Source organism: Microtus oregoni, unplaced genomic scaffold (genome assembly GCF_018167655.1).
Source record: "Microtus oregoni isolate MIOR12 unplaced genomic scaffold, Mior012 000010F_ref0000083, whole genome shotgun sequence".
Taxonomy (NCBI): Eukaryota; Metazoa; Chordata; class Mammalia; order Rodentia; family Cricetidae; genus Microtus; species Microtus oregoni.
Genome location: NW_024543069.1, coordinates 52,264,601 through 52,284,921, shown reverse-complemented (window position 1 = coordinate 52,284,921; position 20,321 = coordinate 52,264,601). Strand labels below are relative to the sequence as shown.

The 20,321-nt window shown below is 40.3% G+C and overlaps 1 protein-coding gene across 2 annotated transcripts in view; it reads right to left on the bottom strand.

The window, feature by feature from the left end:
- The window catches only part of Hps3 (HPS3 biogenesis of lysosomal organelles complex 2 subunit 1), a 60,115-nt gene extending 51,290 nt beyond the window's left edge, over positions 1–8,825 (bottom strand). For both annotated transcript variants that reach the window (XM_041659135.1, XM_041659136.1), the window contains exons 1-4: positions 8,575–8,825; positions 2,190–2,681; positions 1,146–1,314; positions 961–1,046 (exon numbers count right to left, since the gene is read on the bottom strand). In XM_041659135.1, coding sequence (XP_041515069.1) covers positions 961–1,046; positions 1,146–1,314; positions 2,190–2,681; positions 8,575–8,791 — 964 coding nt within the window. In that variant the 5' untranslated portion in view covers positions 8,792–8,825. The remainder of the gene's footprint in view (positions 1–960; positions 1,047–1,145; positions 1,315–2,189; positions 2,682–8,574) is intronic.
- Positions 8,826–20,321: the final 11,496 nt, after the last annotated feature.

Here is a 20,321-nt window from a genome sequence, read left to right as displayed (position 1 = left end):
GGTTAAGAGCATTGCCTGCTCTTCCAAAGGTCCTGAGTTCAATTCCCAGCAACCACATGGTGGCTCACAACCATCTGTAATGGTGTCTGGTGCCCTCTTCTGACCTGCAGGCATACACACAGAAGAATATTGTATACATAACAAATAAATAAATATTTAAAAAAAAAACCTCATAAAGACATTGGATTACAGCAACATTTATATTTTTTCAGAAACCATCTGAAGATGCTGAGCAAGTGCAGAGCCTCTGGTATCAATCTTGGTGCTCACTAGAAAAAGTTTTGGGTGCCAGAGTCCAAAACAGTCCAATTAAGTCAGAATGATAATCACCAGCATTATTTTAACAGGGGGTCTTAGATAGCCCCTTGCTAGCCTAGAACTCAGTAGCCAGATGGATGACCTTGAACTTCTGACCTTCCCTGCCTCGACCTCCCAAGTGCTGATATTGGGTGTGTATACCACCACGCCCTGTTTCTTCAGTGCTAGGAATCAAACCCAGATTTTATTCATGCTAGAAAAGCACTTGGTCAACTGAGCTATATCACCCATACCAGTATTTTAAGTATAAGTAAATACAATGTACAGCAGTGTCGAAAACTAGTACTCTGAATGAGTTTCCACTCAGACCAGGTTTTCCCACTTTGCTTACAACACCAACGCCATCCTACAAAAGTCTGTGCCATACTCAGCAGGAACCTAGATAAGACCTATCCTCCAACAGTGCTCACAAATTTCTTTTACTGGGTCCACAGACTATGTCAAAACCAAAACAAACAATCAAAGAAACCAAAGAACGGAGGTTTTTCTGGTCACACCCTCCTAGTGTCTTCACTTCTCTTCACCAATAAAATTTTGCTTTCCCCAGGAAGTCTCAGCAGAAGAAGCAAATCTAATGTCTTCACACTGAACTTCCCCAAGTCCAGGCCCTTGTCAAACCTCTCTGCACTCAGCCATACTTACCTGTTTGGTGAATAGGTAGCAGTTGAAGGGAATGTAACTTGATGTTATCAGACAAGACATAGAATGAAATATCAGGAGCAAAACGTCTGTGGGTTTAAGAAGAAAAAGAGGAGAGATCTAATTTCTATACACTTTAAGCAGGTACGTAAATATTAAATGCTGGTGAATAAAAGTTGCTCTCATACCTATATAGCAGGTGCTGAACATTTAAATATTTTGCTTTTTCATCTGCTAATCCTGTGGACTCCAGTTTAACAGATATTCCAGACTGTTCACACTTTTCACCAAGAAGCTCCATGGGTTTTAGGCAGATAACAAAATCTGATTCAAGCTGTGAAGTTTCATTACTGACATCTTAAAAAATAACATTTTAGAGTTTAACAACTATAAGTACTACCAGTCACCTGAATGAATATTAGACATGGCATGTGCCTTATGTTTCTACTGCTGTGATAAAACATTACGGCCAAAAGTCACTTGGATAGGAAAGGGTTTATTGTAGTTTATAACTCAGACCATACTCCACCCCTGCTGGAGTCAGGGCAGGAATTCAGGGTAGCAGCTGATTCGGATGCTATGGAGGAGGGCTGTTTACTGGCTTGCTCCACATGGCTTTCTCAGTCTGCTTTCTTATACACCCCACTACCACCTGCTCACAGGTGGCACCACCCACAATGGCTAGACCCTCTCACATCAATAATTTATCAATAATGCCCACCCTGAGAGGTTTGCCTACAAGTCAGTCTTGTGGAGACATCATTTCACTAAAGTTCACTCTTTAAAAATTCTAGCATGAGTCAAGTTGGGGAACAACAACAACAACAAAAAAAATGGCAACCAAAGCAAAGATATCTAATGTCATTTAATACCAAATACAAGACAAAAATTAGAAACTCATATAGGCCAGGTATAGGGACTCACAACTATAATGCCTATACGCAGGAGCCTGAGACAGGAGGATTCCTGATTTGAGGCAAACCTGAACCAAGTGAGTTCAGGTCAGTTGGAAACATATGGAGATGCTGTCTCAAAAAAAAAAAATGTTCTTCTTAGAAACCCTCATCTAATACAGTTGCTCCATTACAGACATATAACAAATACATGTAGAAACAAAATAAGCTATGAATAGTCACAAACCCAAAGCAATGTAATAAGAACACTCAAACCCGTTAGAAAAGTGGCAAACCATAGACACTGGGGTTCTTTAGAAAGTAAAAGTCATCATTTACCTTCTGTCTGTTGCAATTGGTTGTTGGTTTTTTGTGGGTGGTGTTTAACTTTCTCTCCATTTGTAGGGTCTGACTCCAGTTTCAGGATTAAGACTTCTAAGTCAGACATGACAGCGACATATCCAACACAAACAGAAATTTCAACAGGAGTGATATTATCTACGTGTATAATTAATGAACGTTCAAAGTCCGACACTGAGAACTCCTCATTAATGATCCAATACTTCAAAGTAAATAAGACTAACTTATTTGTGCAGCCAACAAGTAGATCTCCCTTCATAGGACAACATGAAATGCACAAAGGGTCCTCAGACAGTGGAATTTCAATTATAGACATCTGGTCTCTAAAGCTTTCACAGAAGGGCGCCTCCACATTGTGCCCAACCATTCGAATGCAGACACGGGAGTTTTCAGTCCTCTTACTCCTCCAATTCATGTAAGCACGCAGGAATGTAGCTTTGTTTTTCTCTTCAATTGCTACCAGATAGTCTCCTAAAAAGGAATCAAGATTGCATTTGAATTAGAATTTGAAATTCCACAGCTTAATTTGCTGCCTGAAAATGGAATACATAACATAACACAACACATGGATCACCGACTGGAAGGACCAGAGATGCCCTCTAAGGAACAGAGATATGTGTTAAGTTACAGCAGTCACTCAAGTTCATCCTTTTACTGCAGTTGGAAGCTCTATTGTCACAGCTGCAGCAATATTCATGTAACTTAGAAAATTCAGGTTTTAAAAGAATTAAGGGACTCTTGAGTTTAACAGAATTTACATTTGACATTTCCTTCCCTTTCTAGAGAAGTCACAACTCAGAAAAGTAAGAAAACTAGAGATACCAAATAAAATATTCAAGTCAATATTCTTTTAAGTATTGATTGTATGGGATTACTTTAACTGGTTAAGTACAAAATGAATGCATGTTACCCTCCCCCATCAGTTTCACCCTTAAGGACTAACATTCACAGTCTGGTGTGTGACCTTCCAAATACTTTCTTATAAACATGGATTACAACAAGGCTTTTTGTCTTTTTTATACATCACAACAATCTATATAACAATATGCCATTTTTAAATTCATGTTTAACTTAATAATCACATTTTTTGTAACAATACCTGCTTTATGAATTAACAACCTCAAGCATATAGGTTAGCAAGTTTCTTTAAGAAAAAAGGTTCAAGTAACTACACAGAGTAAACATAAAATAGAAATCACCTCCAATTATTTAAACAACAAATATATCTTTTCCCCCATGGTGATACACAGCTATCCACCACCCACCATCCCAACATAACATACAGACATGTGGATATCTATAAAATATGTTATAAACACATGTGCCATAAATATTTATTAGTTCACCTATTAATGTAGGGGGATTACCACTATATTTTGTAACAAATAAGCCTATATGTATATAATTTGTTTTTTGTCGGAAATTTATGTTTGGCTACAGACCAAGAGTATTTTAAGCTTTATTAGAAACTGTCAAGTTACCACCATAATTAGATAATGGAAGTTCACACTGCCAGCAAAGGTATTTACACATGCCTGTTTCCTACCATCTCAGGGTAAATAGGATATATCCAGTCTCACTTCAGACTCACTACATAGACCAGGATGTCCTCAGACTTGCCATGATCCTCCTGCCCTGGCCTTCTGAGTGCTTATGCCATCATACCTACCTACTTTGTGGTAATTTTATTTATTTATTTATTTATTTTTGGTTTTTCAAGACAGGGTTTCTCTGTGGCTTTGGAGCCTGTCCTGGCACTAGCTCTTGTAGACCAGACTGGTCTCGAACTCACAGAGATCCGCCTGCCTCTGCCTCCCGAGTGCTGGGATTAAAGGCGTGCGCCACCATCGCCCGGCCTTTGTGGTAATTTTAAAGTAAGGAACTATACTATGGGATTTGAGTGTATCACTGTGACTTTAATTTGCATTTCTCTGATGATTAGTGATGTAGAGCCTCTTTTTTGTGCTTTTGGACATTTGCATGCTTTCTTCAGAGAACTGTATATTCCAGTCCTTCGCTGTATATGCACTGCTAGGGATCAAACCCAGCACCTCATGTGTGCTAGGCAAGTGCTCTGTCAGTTGGCTATATACTCCAGTTCTGTTTGCTCATTACAAAAATAAATTAATGTGTTTTCCTCTCATCAAGTTAATTTATTATATATTTTAGACCTGTCTTTTATCAAATATATGATTTACAAATATTTTTTTAAATCCTTAGGATATCTCTTTCCATATATTGGTAGAATAGATACACAAAAATCTTTAATTTTGATGATGTCCAATTCAAAATTATTCTTTGGTTGCCTATAATTTTTTATATCACATTTACGTTAGAAAATAACATTTAAAAATAAGGACATTTGTTTAGTTACAACAAAATCTTTTAACTCATATACACTATAAATATATAATGTCCACATATGAAATGAGGTGTCTGTAAGTTGTAGGTCAAGTCCATATTGTATGATTTCAGATTGATGACTGGTTCTGTAAATGCTACCATAGCACTTGCTAAACAGGCCTACTTAACAAGCCTCATTAGCCAACCTATAATGTTCTCTGTAAATCTTTACAAAAGCCCTTCAGGATAAATATCTTTCTTCCAGTTTTGTAATTCAGCACTCTGATGCTCAGAGTATTATTAACAACTTGCCTAAGGCAACAGTCGACAAATGATGGACCATCATTTAGTCCAAAGACTTATGCTCATGCTGATAATGGTTCTACAAGGGTTCATATAACCTTTAAAGGGAGGGCCCAACCTAAAAAGAAATTATGTTCTTGGTACATCATTAAATATACAGGGTGAGGTGGGGGAGGGTCACTGGTTTAGTATACTTGTGCTAAAATGTTAAAGAATAACTTGTGTTGGTTCAATACATACAAGGAGAGTTGTGTGGTTTTCACTTTTTTGCCCCACCACCCACAAACACCTTATAAACACATGTCCCACAGCAGGGCCTTCAACACTGCACTGTTCACTGGGTCTCTCTTTGTCTGTTGGTTATCCTTCCTCTTCACATCATAAATGCAGCCTAAATTCTATTTCCATTATCCCTGATGATGCTAAAAGTTCAAAACTTACCTTCTAAATTGTTACCTACTTTTTCCCTATTTGATGTGGGAGTCCCCTCTGTATGCTGTCAATACCATTGGTAAATAAAGAAACTTCTTTGAGCCTATAGCAGAGGAGGGCAGAACAGAGCAAGGGTGGGGTGGGGGGAGGGGACTAAACTGAATGCTGGGAGAAAGAAGGCAGAGTCAGTGAGAAGCCATGTAGCCCTGTTGGAGCCAGATGGAACTTTAGCTGGTAAGCCACAGCCACGTGGCGGTACACAGATTACTAGAAATGGGTTAAATTAAGATGTGTGGTTATTTCAGGAGTTTAGGTGACCAGAAAACAAACAAGTGGCCAAGCATCCTCATACAATACGTAATGTTCTTGTAATCATTCATCATTTCAACTTGATTGAACTAAGAAAGACCTTAGAACACACCTCTGGTTGTTTCTTATGAGGACATTTCCAAAAGTAACTAGATCATGAGCACTGCCTTAATGAATGAATGCATTAATCCACTGGTAAATTTAAAATCTGGAGATCTTAATATGGTGACTGTAGAACTGTAGAAAGGAGTTTGGCTCAATAAAGGGGACATCTGGAAGGAAGATCACTGCTGAAGAGGGAGCTTCCAGAAACTCTGCTTTGCCCTAGTTCTTTCCTGTTACTGCTTCACTTTACTCTCTGGTCACCATGATGTGAGTTCTCCATAACAAAGTAGACTCACACCTCTCAAACTATGAGCAACATAAATCTATATTCTTTCAAATTGTTTATGTCAATTATGTTAAACTTCAGGAACCCCAGGAGTGACTTACATAGTGTACACATTTTACAGAAGGAGAACAGCATTTAACTGATTAGGAAGTGCATCTGATGGTTTTAGCACCAAGTGTATGTTGGCGGGGTAGGGGGTGAAGGGGAACTGTCAAAAAGACATGATCTGATCACTCAATTGTATGGTGAAGGGGAACAGTCAAAAAGACATGATCTGATCACTCAATTGTATGGTGAAGGGGAACAGTCAAAAAGACATGATCTGATCACTCAATTGTATGGTGAAGGGGAACAGTCAAAAAGACATGATCTGATCACTCAATTGTATGGTGAAGGGGAACAGTCAAAAAGACATGATCTGATCACTCAATTGTATGGTGAAGGGGAACAGTCAAAAAGACATGATCTGATCACTCAATTGTATGGTGAAGGGGAACTGTCAAAAAGACATGATCTGATCACTCAATTGTATGGTGAAGGGGAACTGTCAAAAAGACATGATCTGATCACTCAATTGTATGGTGAAGGGGAACTGTCAAAAAGACATGATCTGATCACTCAATTGTATGGTGAAGGGGAAAGTTTTATGACAATAAGAGAGAGAAAAGCTAGAAGATCTGAAAGAGTTGAGAGCAGAGAGAGAAAGAAGCAGACTAAACATACCCAGATGACTGGACATGGCCAGGGCTATCTGCAAGAGAGAGAATAGCAGGGGATAGGAAAATAGAGAGAGTAGTGAGAATAGCAAGAGCAGAGAATAATGAGAATAACCAGGTTCTAAGTAGGACGAGAGCAGCTGTGGTGAGGGAAGCCTGAGCTGAAAGGAGCTTAGGTTAGAGAAGGAGGTGAAGAAGGCTAAGACACTAACATGGACTCTGAAATATGTAACGGGTACTTGTGAGTAGGGACTGAGGGAGCCAAGAGGCTAACCTGGACCTTGATATGCTGACACATACCACAGGTAAATTGGAAAACCATAGATCCCTTTTGCTGGAGGTAAGGGAGATGACTCCTTTTGAACCAGCTTCACAAGTTCCTGAGGCATGTTAGCTTTTATCTCACTGCCAGAAATACCCCTATACTCCTCATTTCTGGATATTTGGACGGCTTTTTAGAGTTTTGGAATTGGGCCTGACAGTAAGAAAAAGAAAATGCTTTGTGCTTGGGTAGAAGATCTATAAAACATTATAGTAAATATAAATACGGAAATTTTTCTGATTTTTGACAAGGGTAGATTTGCTACAGCAGAGGACACTGAGCTAAGAATATAAATCCCCTGGTCCACGTACTGAGAATATGAACACAAAGCCAAAGGACAAGTTAAAGATAGGTTTTTCTGGACATAGGCACAGTCAGGAGTCAGTCTATTAATGTTTGGTCATGCATCGATTAAAAGAAGTTACACTCAAAGGTTCAACTGTGAACTGGAAGCTACCTTTGAGTTATATGGGCCGTGACGCTAATACCATCCCACATGACTCCTAAAGTTTTTTTAGGCAGCCAACTTAATTATAAAAGCATTTCTGTTCTTCAAGGTTTCATTAATGAGGTTATCACAGTTTAGTGCTAGCCTCCTGCAGTTGGTGTGGCTCAAGTCCTTAGTACACAAGCTGGCCAAGCATTTGATATCCTCCAGAAAAACTTCACTGTGTTTCTGAAGGTGTGGTCCAGGAATGAGAACATTCTTCTTCTTTTTTTTTTTATTCTTATAATTTATTCTAAATAGTTCTTAGGCAGAGCTACTGCAATGGAAGGAACCCAGGAATCAACAGTAATGACAGGCAAGAAAACCACCCATCACCCATTGCTTCAAATTTTAGAATAAAACTCCCTTTAAAAGAGTAAGGCAAATTGTGTAAATATACAGCCCATGTCTTTGTTTTACACACACACACACACACACACACACACACACACTTAAGAATTTGCAAAAGTCAAACCATCAATAAGTAATATATAGAAGGGCTGGCTATGATCTGGAATATTTTTTGAAGGAGAGCATACCGTGAACTCCAGGGTATCATTTTCCCTCTTCTTTTGTGTGAGGTTGGAGAATTTTTACATTCATATTTTTTTAAGGGTTTGGCATAAGTTGTACCCAGCTACAGGCCTTTAATTCAAGACGTCAGCATTTCCTTGCCCCTGCAGGCTGATGCCTATGTTGAGTGTTTTTTGTTTTGCTTCGAGACTAGATTATCTGTAGTTGAGGCTAGTCTGGAACTCACTAAATAACAAAGGACTTCCTTAAACTTCTGACACCGCCCCCCCCCCCCCCCCCCCCCCCCCCCCCCCGCCTCCACCTCCCAGATGCTGAGATTACTAGTTGAACAACCTCAGAGAGGAAGCTTAGACCCAAGGCTTCAGGCAAACTAGGCAAGCACTCCACCAGGGCGCTCCTGCCTATCTGTGGTTGCTATGACAACTGCACAAAGCGCCTTCAGCACTTAAATGCCTGACCCGCGGCAAGCAGCGGAGAAGCTCTAGCCCCTTCCCCACCCAGAGCCCCGCCCCAAAGCCGTTCCTCACCTACTTCACTGTAGGCCATACGCAACACCCTGCCCAGCGTGGAGAAGGCGCAGCGCAGCTGGCATGACTCTGCTCCCCGCACAGCGAACGCCTCCACCTTGCAGCCCGAAGCCACGAACAGCGCGTCCAGCCCGCCGCAGCAGATCTGCTCCGGCTCCCGCTGGCAGGGGACTACCCGCTGCGACCCAAAGGGGTGCAGGTTGTACAACTGCACCATCTTGGCAACTGAACAGCAGAGCGGCTTCCGCAAGCAAGCAAGCTGCTCCGGATCACGTGAGCGCTCTGCCCCCGCCCAGAGTTCGGCTGTGCGGGTGGAGTTAGGTGCACAGCAGTGGGCGAGTGCGGATACCTTGGGTTCTTCTCTTGAATTTTCACTTTACTGCTTCTGGCTGGACGGGTATCTGGAAGCTTGAATGTATTTCATTGGATCATGTGCTGGTTTGTGCCTGGATCAACTTCATGGTTTCACTCTTGTTTTCCCATAGCATTTGAGTTTCTGAAAGATGGAGCTGCAAAACCTGAAGTAGGTATATGCCTCCAAACTTAGATTGAACACGCCAGAGTTGATCTGAAATACTGTAGATTTTACAATGGTTTTGTTGGAAAGGGCAAATCCTTTAAGATGCTTAACAAAAAAAGATATGTATTGAATGAAAGAATCATGAACACTTTGCAGGCATTTCGCAAAACATTCCTCTAAATCGGCAGATAATAGAAGGGAAAGAGAAAAATGTCCCTGATGATCAGTCTAGTGTTCATAAATATACCCTGTATAGATGAAACTTGCAGTCTGAATTCCTTTATTTTGGGAGATTTAATAAACCAGATAGTATAATAATTATAACAATTCTAGAAAATGTGTATGTATGCATGCATGTATGCACGTATGTGTGTATGTATGTATTGATTGACTGAGGGCTGCTTTTTTGACATTGGGAAAAAATTGAAAAGAGCTAACTTCGCTTCCCATGTTGAACACCGTCGTGATTATTTCAGGGCTAAGCAGCCGGGAACAAACAAGAGGCCTCCTCCTACAACACTGCATTTGCTGGAGAAACTTGGGTGAATTATACAGGTATAAATAGTACACCAGGCTGACCATTGATGTTGTTAACCCTTCTGGAAATTGCTACAAATCTGGATCTATTTCCTCAGCAGCTTAAGGAGGGTAGGCTCTGTAGATGGGACAGGCTATGCAGGAAGGGCAAGCTCTGTTGAGAGAGCAGGCTTTCTAGTGGGGGTAGGCTCTGTGGGAAGTGCAGGCCCTGGATCTTGGAGTTTCTATTCTCAATTCTCTGTGTGAGCCAAACTCCAGGATATCTAAGCTGCATAATGTATTGAGAATGAATGGCACAAAATGACATGTATTTCTAATTTTTTTTAGTACTACATATCCTAAAAGAACTTTCTGGAAATGTAGGAAAGGTGGGTGTGGTGGTACAGTCCATTTGTATAATCCCAGCATTCAGGACGGTTAATCTAGTGGATCAGCCTGGGCTACTAAGCAACACCCTAGAAACAAAAATGAAACATTAACTTCATTGTAGAAGTCTCCTTCCTGAAGACTTTCTCAAAATGATGGGTAGTTTCCACAACACTGAGCAGTATCAACAGGTCCATGAGAAGGAACCAAGGTGCCTGCAAAACTTCAAGCCCCAGAACTGAGGTTTCCAGTCTCCTTTATTCATAGATATGGAAACTGATGGTGTGTGAAGTAACTACAGCTTCAAAGGGCTCCTCTATTTCCCTCTCTATACTCTCTTCACCCATTTAGTTTTTACTCTGCTAATTGGCGCAGAAAAGTCAGTCTTCTAATTTTATTGTCCTTAGGATTTAGAGGCTGTTACATCCAAAACCAGAAACAAACAAACAAAAATTTGGGACTAATGGCCAGCTCTGGTACCTATTAGCATACCAAAGGGCATGCTGACCTCCAGGCTTCCTCAGCATTGCAAATATCTGTTACAAAAGAGTTCAGACTGGCATCCTGTCTCTTTAACTGGGCCCACATCTTACACTAAACTTCTCCAGCTCATAGGCTTCCCTTCCCCCAGTTTCTGATTCCAGTATAATCCTGACACTTCTGCTATGCACTTGTTGCTCTCTCTCTTTTGTCTTCCTTCTCTCCACCCCCTTCGCCAAGTCTATTCTGCTGGTTGTGTTCAGTGCATGACATTCTCTCCCTTACCTTGACTTTTATATACAATAGGAACCTTTCTTTTAACCATACCTCGAAGCAGCCCTATTCTCACTTTATGTATCTGGTACTGAAACCTGGGATGGGGCATAAGTGGACCTCTTTCTAAGGGACCCAGTCTCCTAACTGAACCAAGTTGCTGATTTGACTCTCCTATGATATATATAACAACACACACATATATATCTTAGAAAGATACACACACATAAATCTTACAACACACATATATCTATATATACCTATAGATATAGGTATATATGTTGTAAGCCATGACTTCCCCACCATTATTCTGGGAATCTGAATTAGCTTAGGAACTTGCTAAGTCATCTTGGGTGCTGTTTCTTGAAAAGACTGTCTTTCCCTACCCTTGCTCTCTCTTCTTCTACAGGGTGTGAGCCCAGAGCTGCCTGTTTTGTCTATTACTATAAAAGCCACATCCACCACTATGTTAGGATACTCCTTTCACCCTCCTGGCCCCATCACATGGAAAAGGGATGTCTCTCCTCTGTGATTTGGGACATTTCTGACAGGTCTCTCAGTCTGCTTGGAGATGCTCTGGATTTGGAAAATCTTGTCATGAGGACCTTACCCTTCTCTCTCCCACTCTTTCCTCCTCCTTTTTCTTCTCCCCACATGTTTTCAACCCATTTCTAGAACTCCCTTACCTCTCCAAAAGAGCTGCCTACTCTGTCTTTTCCTGACACCCTCATGGGACTCTAAGTCCTACAGCTTCCTTATGTCCTTCTGGACCTATATGATATTGGAATCCTCACTCAGTTCTGTCTGCCACCCTTTTTCTTTTCCTCCTCAGTGTCAGAGATTTCATTAAACACTCACTATCTTACTGTTGATAGAGGTTTCTGTACTGCCTGATTGGTTCAGCCCCAGAGAAACACACAGAGGTCTACATTAATTATAAACTGGCTGGTCTATTAGCTCAGGCTTCTTATTAACTCTTACATCCTACATTAACCCATAATTCCTGTCTGTGTCAGCCACATGGTTTGGTACCTTTTATCAGTGAGATATTCTCATCTTGCTTCCTCTGCATCTTGGTTATGACTGCAGACTGAGTCTTTCCTCTTCCCAGACTTCCCCTGTTCTTGTCACCCCACCTCTACTTCCTGCCTGGTTGCCCTGCCAATACTTCCTGCCTGGCTACTGACCAATCAGAATTTTATTAAAATAACACAAGTGATAGAATACAAGACCATTGTCCCACAGTATCTAACTACAAATGGCTTGGCCTCTGTACAGCTCAATGGCCACAGATGTCACACCCAATTTTCAAATTCTCACAGATTATAACAACTTCTGAAACCAAACAACTATAGAGGGCATCTCCTCCTTGCTCATAACACCGTATGGCAGATGAGGGTCCGAGTCACATCTCTTGAGTGCTGCAGCTGCTGAGAGGTAGATGAAGTTCTCTTGCTCTCATGACCTCAGGGTGAGCTCTTCCACCCTGCCACAGGTGGCAAGGGGCTAAGAACACCACCTTGCAGACAAGGGACTTAGGGCCAGCTCTCCCACAATCACGGCCTGCCAGCAATGTCAGCACTATGGGGCTACCCAGGTGAGGTACAGGGTCTGCTCTCCTGTTGGGGCCTAAGGGCTCTGATAATTATTAAAATCAATACTAATTAACCAAGAAGAAACTATAGTCAGCATTAATTTTCCTTCACCTTTTTTATTCTTCCAGCATTTTCTCAAGGAATGTATGTATGTAAGAAAAAAGTTATAAATAACATTTTTTCTCTTTTCTTATTTTCAATGGTTCTCTTTCTGTATGTTTTTTGTGGGTATGTGAATGCATGTGTGATAAATATTTTGTTCATACATGCAGGGATATACATACTGAAGTTACAAGAAATTGTTGGGTGTCTTGCTCTATCACACTCTTCTGTATTTCCTTTAGATAATCTCAGCCCCAGAGAAGGCCACATATCTTATTTATTTTAGACATTTGGCAATAAATAGCATAATTAGAAAATTATATGGTAATTTGTAATGCATAGATACAATAGAAACACAAATATATTCATTTTCATATTGTAGACAAAGGCTACTCATTTGTTTTCTGGCTGCTCAGACCTGAATAATCACATAGAAACTGTATTAATTACAATACTGTTCATCTTATTAGCTCAGACTTATGAACTAACTCTTACATCTTAAATTAAACCATTTCTATCAGTCCGTGTACTGTCACAAAGCTGTGGCTTATGTAGGTATGGTTCTGGTGTCTGTTTCTTTTGACAGCAACATGACTCTGCTTTCTTTATATATCTCTGTTCTGATTTCCCACCTGCTCTACTCTGCTAAGACATTGGCCAAAACAGCTTTATTCATTATCCAATAAAAGCAACACATATACAGAAAGACATCTCACATTAGCATAAATTTGAGCAGTAGCTAAGAAGCATTGTTGTGGACATTTTGAGTACAGTATTCAGATGAATCCTCAGGTGATAATGTTGTCTATAGATGAATGATGGCAGCCTCTTTGGCAAAAGAAGCTTGTAGAGAGCTTCTTTTCTACATGATTACTTGAGTAAATACATTGGTTTTTTGGCTGAAAAATGATGTTGAAATTGACAGTTCGTTGCCTTTATTTGGGGGTTTATGTTTTTGTTTTAAGTAGAAAAAGATGCTAAGTCTTGAGAGAATCATGTTATACAGAATTTTATCTTTTAGTTTATTGAGCATGGCTTTATTAATTTTACATATAAAATGTAATAAACTGTGATTGATAATACATGCTACTGTGGAGGATGAGACTTCTGCCTCAGGGTCAAAGTTGACTTAGACTATAGATTTATTTTAAGGCAAAGCCTGGGCAACTTTTTTGAGTCCTTGTTACAAAGATATAAGTAAAATAAAGATTGAGAACATAGTTTTCTGGTAGAGAGCTTGCCTACACTGAATAGGCCTTAGGATTCAATATTTCCTACTTAAAAAAGTCCAAATGTTGCCCTTTGTACCATAATATATCATGAAGAGAGTACAATGTTTGAAAAAAATGTCATCATTATCTTCACTTTTCTTGTTGGAGACATGTAATAATTGCTTCAGATTCTATCAGCGAGGGCTATAGTAGAAGAAAGCCTGCTTAAGATGCTCAAAAATTCCAGAAAAGATGATTCACTTTCAAATCAATCTTCTGCAAGGCTGATTAACTGTTTAGAGCTACAATGATGTTGCAAAGCTTAGAAAGCTGCAATCCTGGAGCCAAACAATCTTGGCTACACTTTAGCCTCCTTGATAGCCATATATTGTCCTCCTCTGTACTAAACACATTTTGTGACCATTTGGTAAATCATTTGGAATGTACAAGCAGCACTAGTTTTCAATAAACTAAAATGGTAAGAATAACGTCAGCTCCTTAGGCTTATAACAAATGTTTTCTGTTATACTTTTTTTTCACCTCCCTAACAGGCCCACCAAATGTAGTTGAAAAGTGTCTTGATTTACAACTTTATTTGTTTTGTTAGTACAAAACTTCATAAAACAAGTTCAATGGGAATATAGCTTTTAAGGTTATCTGAACCTGTGTTCCCAGGCCATGTTCCCTGGTATTTGCCTCTCAATCCTGTTAAAGTAAATTGTTTTCTGTTTCTTTCTTCTGTTTTGTTATTGTTGTTGACATTGATGTTTCCCAGGATGCCATGCCAACAGCCCACCCTCAAATGCCCTCATTGCACTGCTGGTTCACAGATCATCATTATTTAAGACAATGAACACACACAAGCCACTTAAGAACTATCTTATTCTGGGAGGAGAAGAAGCATGAACAGTGGTGGTATGCCATGCAGTCCCACATGGGAGGAGCAGACACATGAGCAGCAGTAGCGCAACCAGGCGACAGAAGTCTAAAACTTATATTTTCACAAATCCAAAGAATTCTTGTCAGTTCCAGGGAGCCGAAATAAAAAATCCACCTTAAACATGTCAGATATACACTTCTCAATTCCCTGGTCCAGAAATTTTTTTTCTCTTCCTAAACTTAACTTTGTCCTCTGTTCTCCAACACTATGCCAGCTCCATGAGACACCAGACAGTTCAGTAGCACAAACCCTGGACAGGAGTAAAGTGACCATCTACCCCAGGATGTGACCAGCACCCAGGTTTATCAGGTACCCCCAAGGACAATGCTGACAAATAAGCAGGAAGCAGTCCTGAGAATCTGCTTTAACCTGTTGTGCCTAATTTCCTGCCTTTTTATTTTAAGAAAGAGAAGAGAATGTTAAAATGTGCTGGACTTTTCTGTCACCTGGGTATCCTATCCCTTTAAGAGAAGCCATGCATTCTCCCAACCCTACCCCATCCACCAAGGGAAGTGCACACACTCTCTCTTTCCATCTCTCTCCTGAAGAGGTAACTTCTGAGCCCTCTCTCTCTCTCTCTCTCTCTCCTTCCCCCTTTCTTTCACCCCTTCTCTTTTTTCCCTCTCTCTCCCTTTTTCCCTTCCCTTCCATAACCCACTAAATAAACTGTCTCTGTATGGTATCCATTTCTCACCCAGGCTCCTCATGGGAAGGGCTACCCTGCTGGCCAGCTGAGGTCACTTACCTGCTGCCTCCCACCCACCTGGGAACCACAGAGGCCTCTGTTTGGGGACTGGACGCTCCTCCTGGCCTGCTGCTGCCTCTTGTGGAACTGTGACATTTTAACTATTTTATCTAAACCATAACCATTGATAATAAAACAAACCTCAGAAGATTTAAAATAAAAAAGAAATATCTCCTTGTATCTCATCAGATCATCGTGGCTTAAAGTTAGAATTCAACAACAACATTAATTGCAGAAAATCCACAATCTCATGGAAATTGAACAACACTCAACTGAACCACCACTGGGTCAAGGGAGAAATAAAGAAAGAAATTGAAGACTTCCAAAAATTTAACAAAAATGAAAGCACAGCATAGCTAAACACAATGAAAGCAGTGCTAAGAGGAAAGTTAATAGCACTAAGTGACTACATAAAGAATTTGGAGAAATCACACACTAATGAATTAACAGTATAACTGAAAGTCTTAGAACAAAAAGAAGCAAACTCATTCAGGAAGAGTAGATGCCTGGAAATAATAAAATTTACGGCTGAAATAAATAAAACACAAACAAAGAAAATAATACAAAAATCAATGAGACAGAGAGTAGAGTTGATTCATCAAGAAAACCAACAAGATAGACAAATCTTTACCCAAACTAACCAAAAGGCTAGAGAGCATATGCAAATTAACAAAGTCATAAATGAAAATGGGAACACTGTTATGGTTTAAATAAAATGCCGCAGGTCCCTGAATGTCCGCCATGAGAAGTGGGCCACAAGACCACACTACAGGTCCCTGAGTGGCAGCAGTGGGCAGCTGGCCAGGAGGAGCTGCATTGGTAAAACACTGCCATTTCCCAAGTGGCCAATGGGTCATGAGGGCCACCCAGGCAGGGTGTGGGTGAAAGACAGAGACACACCACGCAGAGAGAATGGTTATTTATTTAGCAGGTTATGGATGGGAAAGAGAAAGGGGGAAGGGGAGAAAGAAGAACAAAGAGAGGGAGGGAGAAAGAGAGAGAGAGAGAAAGGAGGGATAAGGGGAGAAGTAGGCAGAAGGGAGAGAGGCAGAAGGTTCCTCTTTGGGAGAGAGATGGAAAAGAAGGAATTCAGGCTGGAAGAGTCTCGGGGGACTGGGAAGGGGGACTGGGAAGGTGGGACTTGTTTCTTAAAGGGACAGGACAGACCATTACAGACATCACAACAAACACTGAAAAATCCAGAGAATTTTCAGGTTATACTTCAAAAACCTGTACTTCACATACCAAAATTAAATCAAGACCAGATAAACAATTAAATAGACCTATTACCCCTAAGGAAATAGAAACAGTCATCAAAAGCCTCCCAACCAAAAAAAGTCCAGGACCAAATGGTTTCAGTGCAGAATTCTATCAGAATTTCAAAGAAGAGCTAATGCCTATACTCCTTAAATTGTTCCACACAATATAAACAAAAGGAACAATACCAAACTCTTTTTTTAACAAGGTTGCAGTTACCCTGATGCCCAAACCACACAAGGACACAACCAAGAAAGAGAATTACAAACCAATCCCCCTCATGAACATTGATGCAAAAATATTCAATAAAATACTAACAAACTGAATCCAAGAACATATCAGAAATATCATCCACCATGATCAAATAGGCTTCATCCCAGAGATGAAGATGGGATGGTTCAACATACAAAAATCCACCAACGTAATCCACCATATCAATTAACTGAAAGAAGGAAACCACATGATGATCTCATTAGATGCTGAAAAAGCCTTTGACAAAATCCAACACACCTCCAGGATAAAGGTCCTGGAACATTCTTAAACATAATAAAGGCAATATACAGCAAATCCATAAATAATACAAACTAAATGGGGAGAAATTCAAAGTGATCCCATATAATCAGGAACAAGACAAGGCTCCCCATATCTATTCAATATAGTACTTAAAGTCCTAGCTACAGCAATAAGAGAGCAAAAGGAGATTAAGGGTATACAAATTGGAAGGGAAGAAGTCAAACTTTTGCTATTTGCAGATGTGATGATATTGTACATGTGACCCCAAAAATTCTCCCAGGGAACTTCTATATCTTATAAACACCTTCAATAATGTGGTGTGACACAAGATTAAGTCAAATAAATCAGTAGTCCTCCTATATACAGATAATAAACCGAGAATGAAATCTGAGCAACTTCTCCCTTTATGATAGACAAAAGCAACATAAAATATCTTGGAGTAACTATAATCAAACAAATGAAAGGCCTGTGTGCCAAGAACTTTAAGTCTTTGAAGAAAGAAATTGAAGAGGACATCAGAGAACAGAAAGATTTCTCATGGTCTTAGATAGGTAGGTTTAACATAGTAAAAATGGCAATTTTACCAAAAGTAATGTACAGATTCAATGCAATCCATATCAAAACCCCAACATAATTCCTCACAGACATTGAAAGGACAATACTCAACCTCATATGTAAAAACAAAAAACTCAGGAGAGCCAAAACAACCCTATACAATAAAGGGATTTCTAGAGGCATCAACATCCCTGACTTCAAACTCTATTATGAGCTATAATAATGAAAACAACTTGGTACTGGATTAAAAACAGACAGGTAGACTAATGGAATCAAACTGAAGACCCTGATATTAATCTACATACCTATGAATACCTGATTTTTGACAGAGAAGCTGAAAATATAAAGTGGAAAAAAGAAAACTACAACAAATGGTGCTGGTATAACTGGAAGTCAACCTGTAGAGGGATGAAAGTAATTCCATATAAACCACCATGCACAAAACTCAAGTCCAAAAAGATCAAAGACCTCAACATAAATCCACCTACAATGAACCCCATTGAGCAGGATGTGGGAAGTAGCCTTGAATGCATCAGTACAGGGGAATACATTCTAAATATAACACCAGTAGCACAGATGCTGAGAACAGCAATTAATACATGGGATCTACTGAAACTGAGAAGCTTCTGTAAGACAAGACACAGTCAACAAGACATAATGGCAGCCCTCAGAATGAGAAAAAAATCTTCACCAACCTCGCATCAGAGGACTAATCTCCAAAATATACAAAAGAACTCAAGAAACTAACGACCAAAATACCAAAGAATCCAATTAAAAAATGGGGTACTTATATAAACAGAATTCTCAACAGAAGAAACTCACTCAAATAGCTGAAGGATATTAAAGGAATTGTTCATCATCCTTAGCCATCAGGAAAATGCAAATCGAAACAACTTTGAAATACTATCTTACACCTGTTAGAATGACTAAGATCAAAAACACTGAATGAGAGTTTATGGTAGAGAAGATGTGGAGAAAGGGGAGTGCTAGTGGGAGTACAAACGTCTACAACTGCTTTGGAAATCAGTATGGCAAGTTCTCAGAAAATTGGGAATCAATCTACCTCAAGACCCAACCATACCACTATCAGACATATACCCAAAGAAGGCACACTCATACCACAATGACATTTGCTCAACTGTATTCATAGAAGCATTATATGTAATAGCTTGTGCCTGGAAACAACATAGATGTCATCAACTGAAGAACGGATAAAAAAATGTGGTACGTATACACAGTGGAGTACTACTCAGCAATTAAAAAACATCTTGAAATTTGAAGGCAAATATCATTCTGACTGAGGTAACCCAGATCCAGAAAGAGATATACGTTATGTATTCACTCATAAGTGAATATTAGGCATAAAGCAAACAATCCCAGAGAAAGTAGGTAACATACATAGATCTGCCTAAAAAGGTGAAATATACATGAGCTCTTAAAACTTCCATCGATTAACTGATGGAAACAGATGCCGAAAGGCAAATGCAGAATGGTTAGTTGAGGAACTCACCACTGGACAGAGCTCACGGAATCCTATTGAAGAGAGGGAGGAGCGATAACATGAGCAAAGGTATCCAGGTGGTGATGGGGAAACCCATAGAAAACGTTGACCCGTACTAGTTGGAGCTCACTGACTCAAAACTTACAACCAGGAAACCTGCATTTTCCTGAGAAAAACACAAATGGCCACAGCTGCCACCTCGCCTTACATCAACGCTGGACCATGGTTGCCATTTTTCAGCAATAGAGTGGTAAAGTTGTCCTCTTTTATGGCTTTCTTCTACAAAGGGATGAACATTTCTTTAATCACAATAAAATAAGGTGGGGAAGGTAAATTATGTTTTCACTCGGATTTTGAGAACTCAGGATCTCGTATACACCTAATGTCAAGTTGGGAGCATAGGCCCCAGCCCCTCCCATCTATCCCAGCCCCTAGGCCTGGTCTGGACTTCAAATCCCAGCAGGCCAGGTCCTGACCCCTCCCTGGTCAGGACCACTCCCCAGGGTACTTAAGTGATCCCCCAAAAGAGGAACTTGTGGTCTCCCTTTCTTCCTCCTGGGGGTCTTGTTCCTGCAGCTTCCAGGTTCCCCCTCGGGGTCACCCAAGAGGGCAGATTTCCCCTTAAACCTGGATATTTCTTAATTTGGCTTGTTTAGATTTGCGTGGGCAGGGAGCAGGGAGCTCGTGTTAGAAATATTCCTAGGTTACTCGGAACAAACACCAGGGAGTAGCAAAGGAAGGGGCAGAGAGATAGTGGGCATCCTACTCAGGACTCCTAGGAGAGACCCTGTTAGGCACTCCATTAGATACGGCGGGCTAGGGAGAGTCGGACCTAAGGGGACATCCTTAGAGTTTTGGAGCAGTGGTTGAAAGAAGTCTTTTGTGTGGCACAGAACTTTAAGCTAGGTGGCTCACTTTAGAGGCCTCGAACTTTTCCCGCCCTTGGGTCGCAGAAAAACCCGGATGGAACATCCCGGACATTCCCATTGCCTTTGAATTGCAGCATGGGGCGGAGCTTCCTATCGTCTCATATTCTTATTGGTTAGTAGTCACAGTTTCTTCGTTTCTATTGGACAATCGTAGTGCTGATCACAAAACGTCACTGGCCTCTCGGCCTGTTGCTGGACTTAGTGGGTGTCGACTTCTAAATCA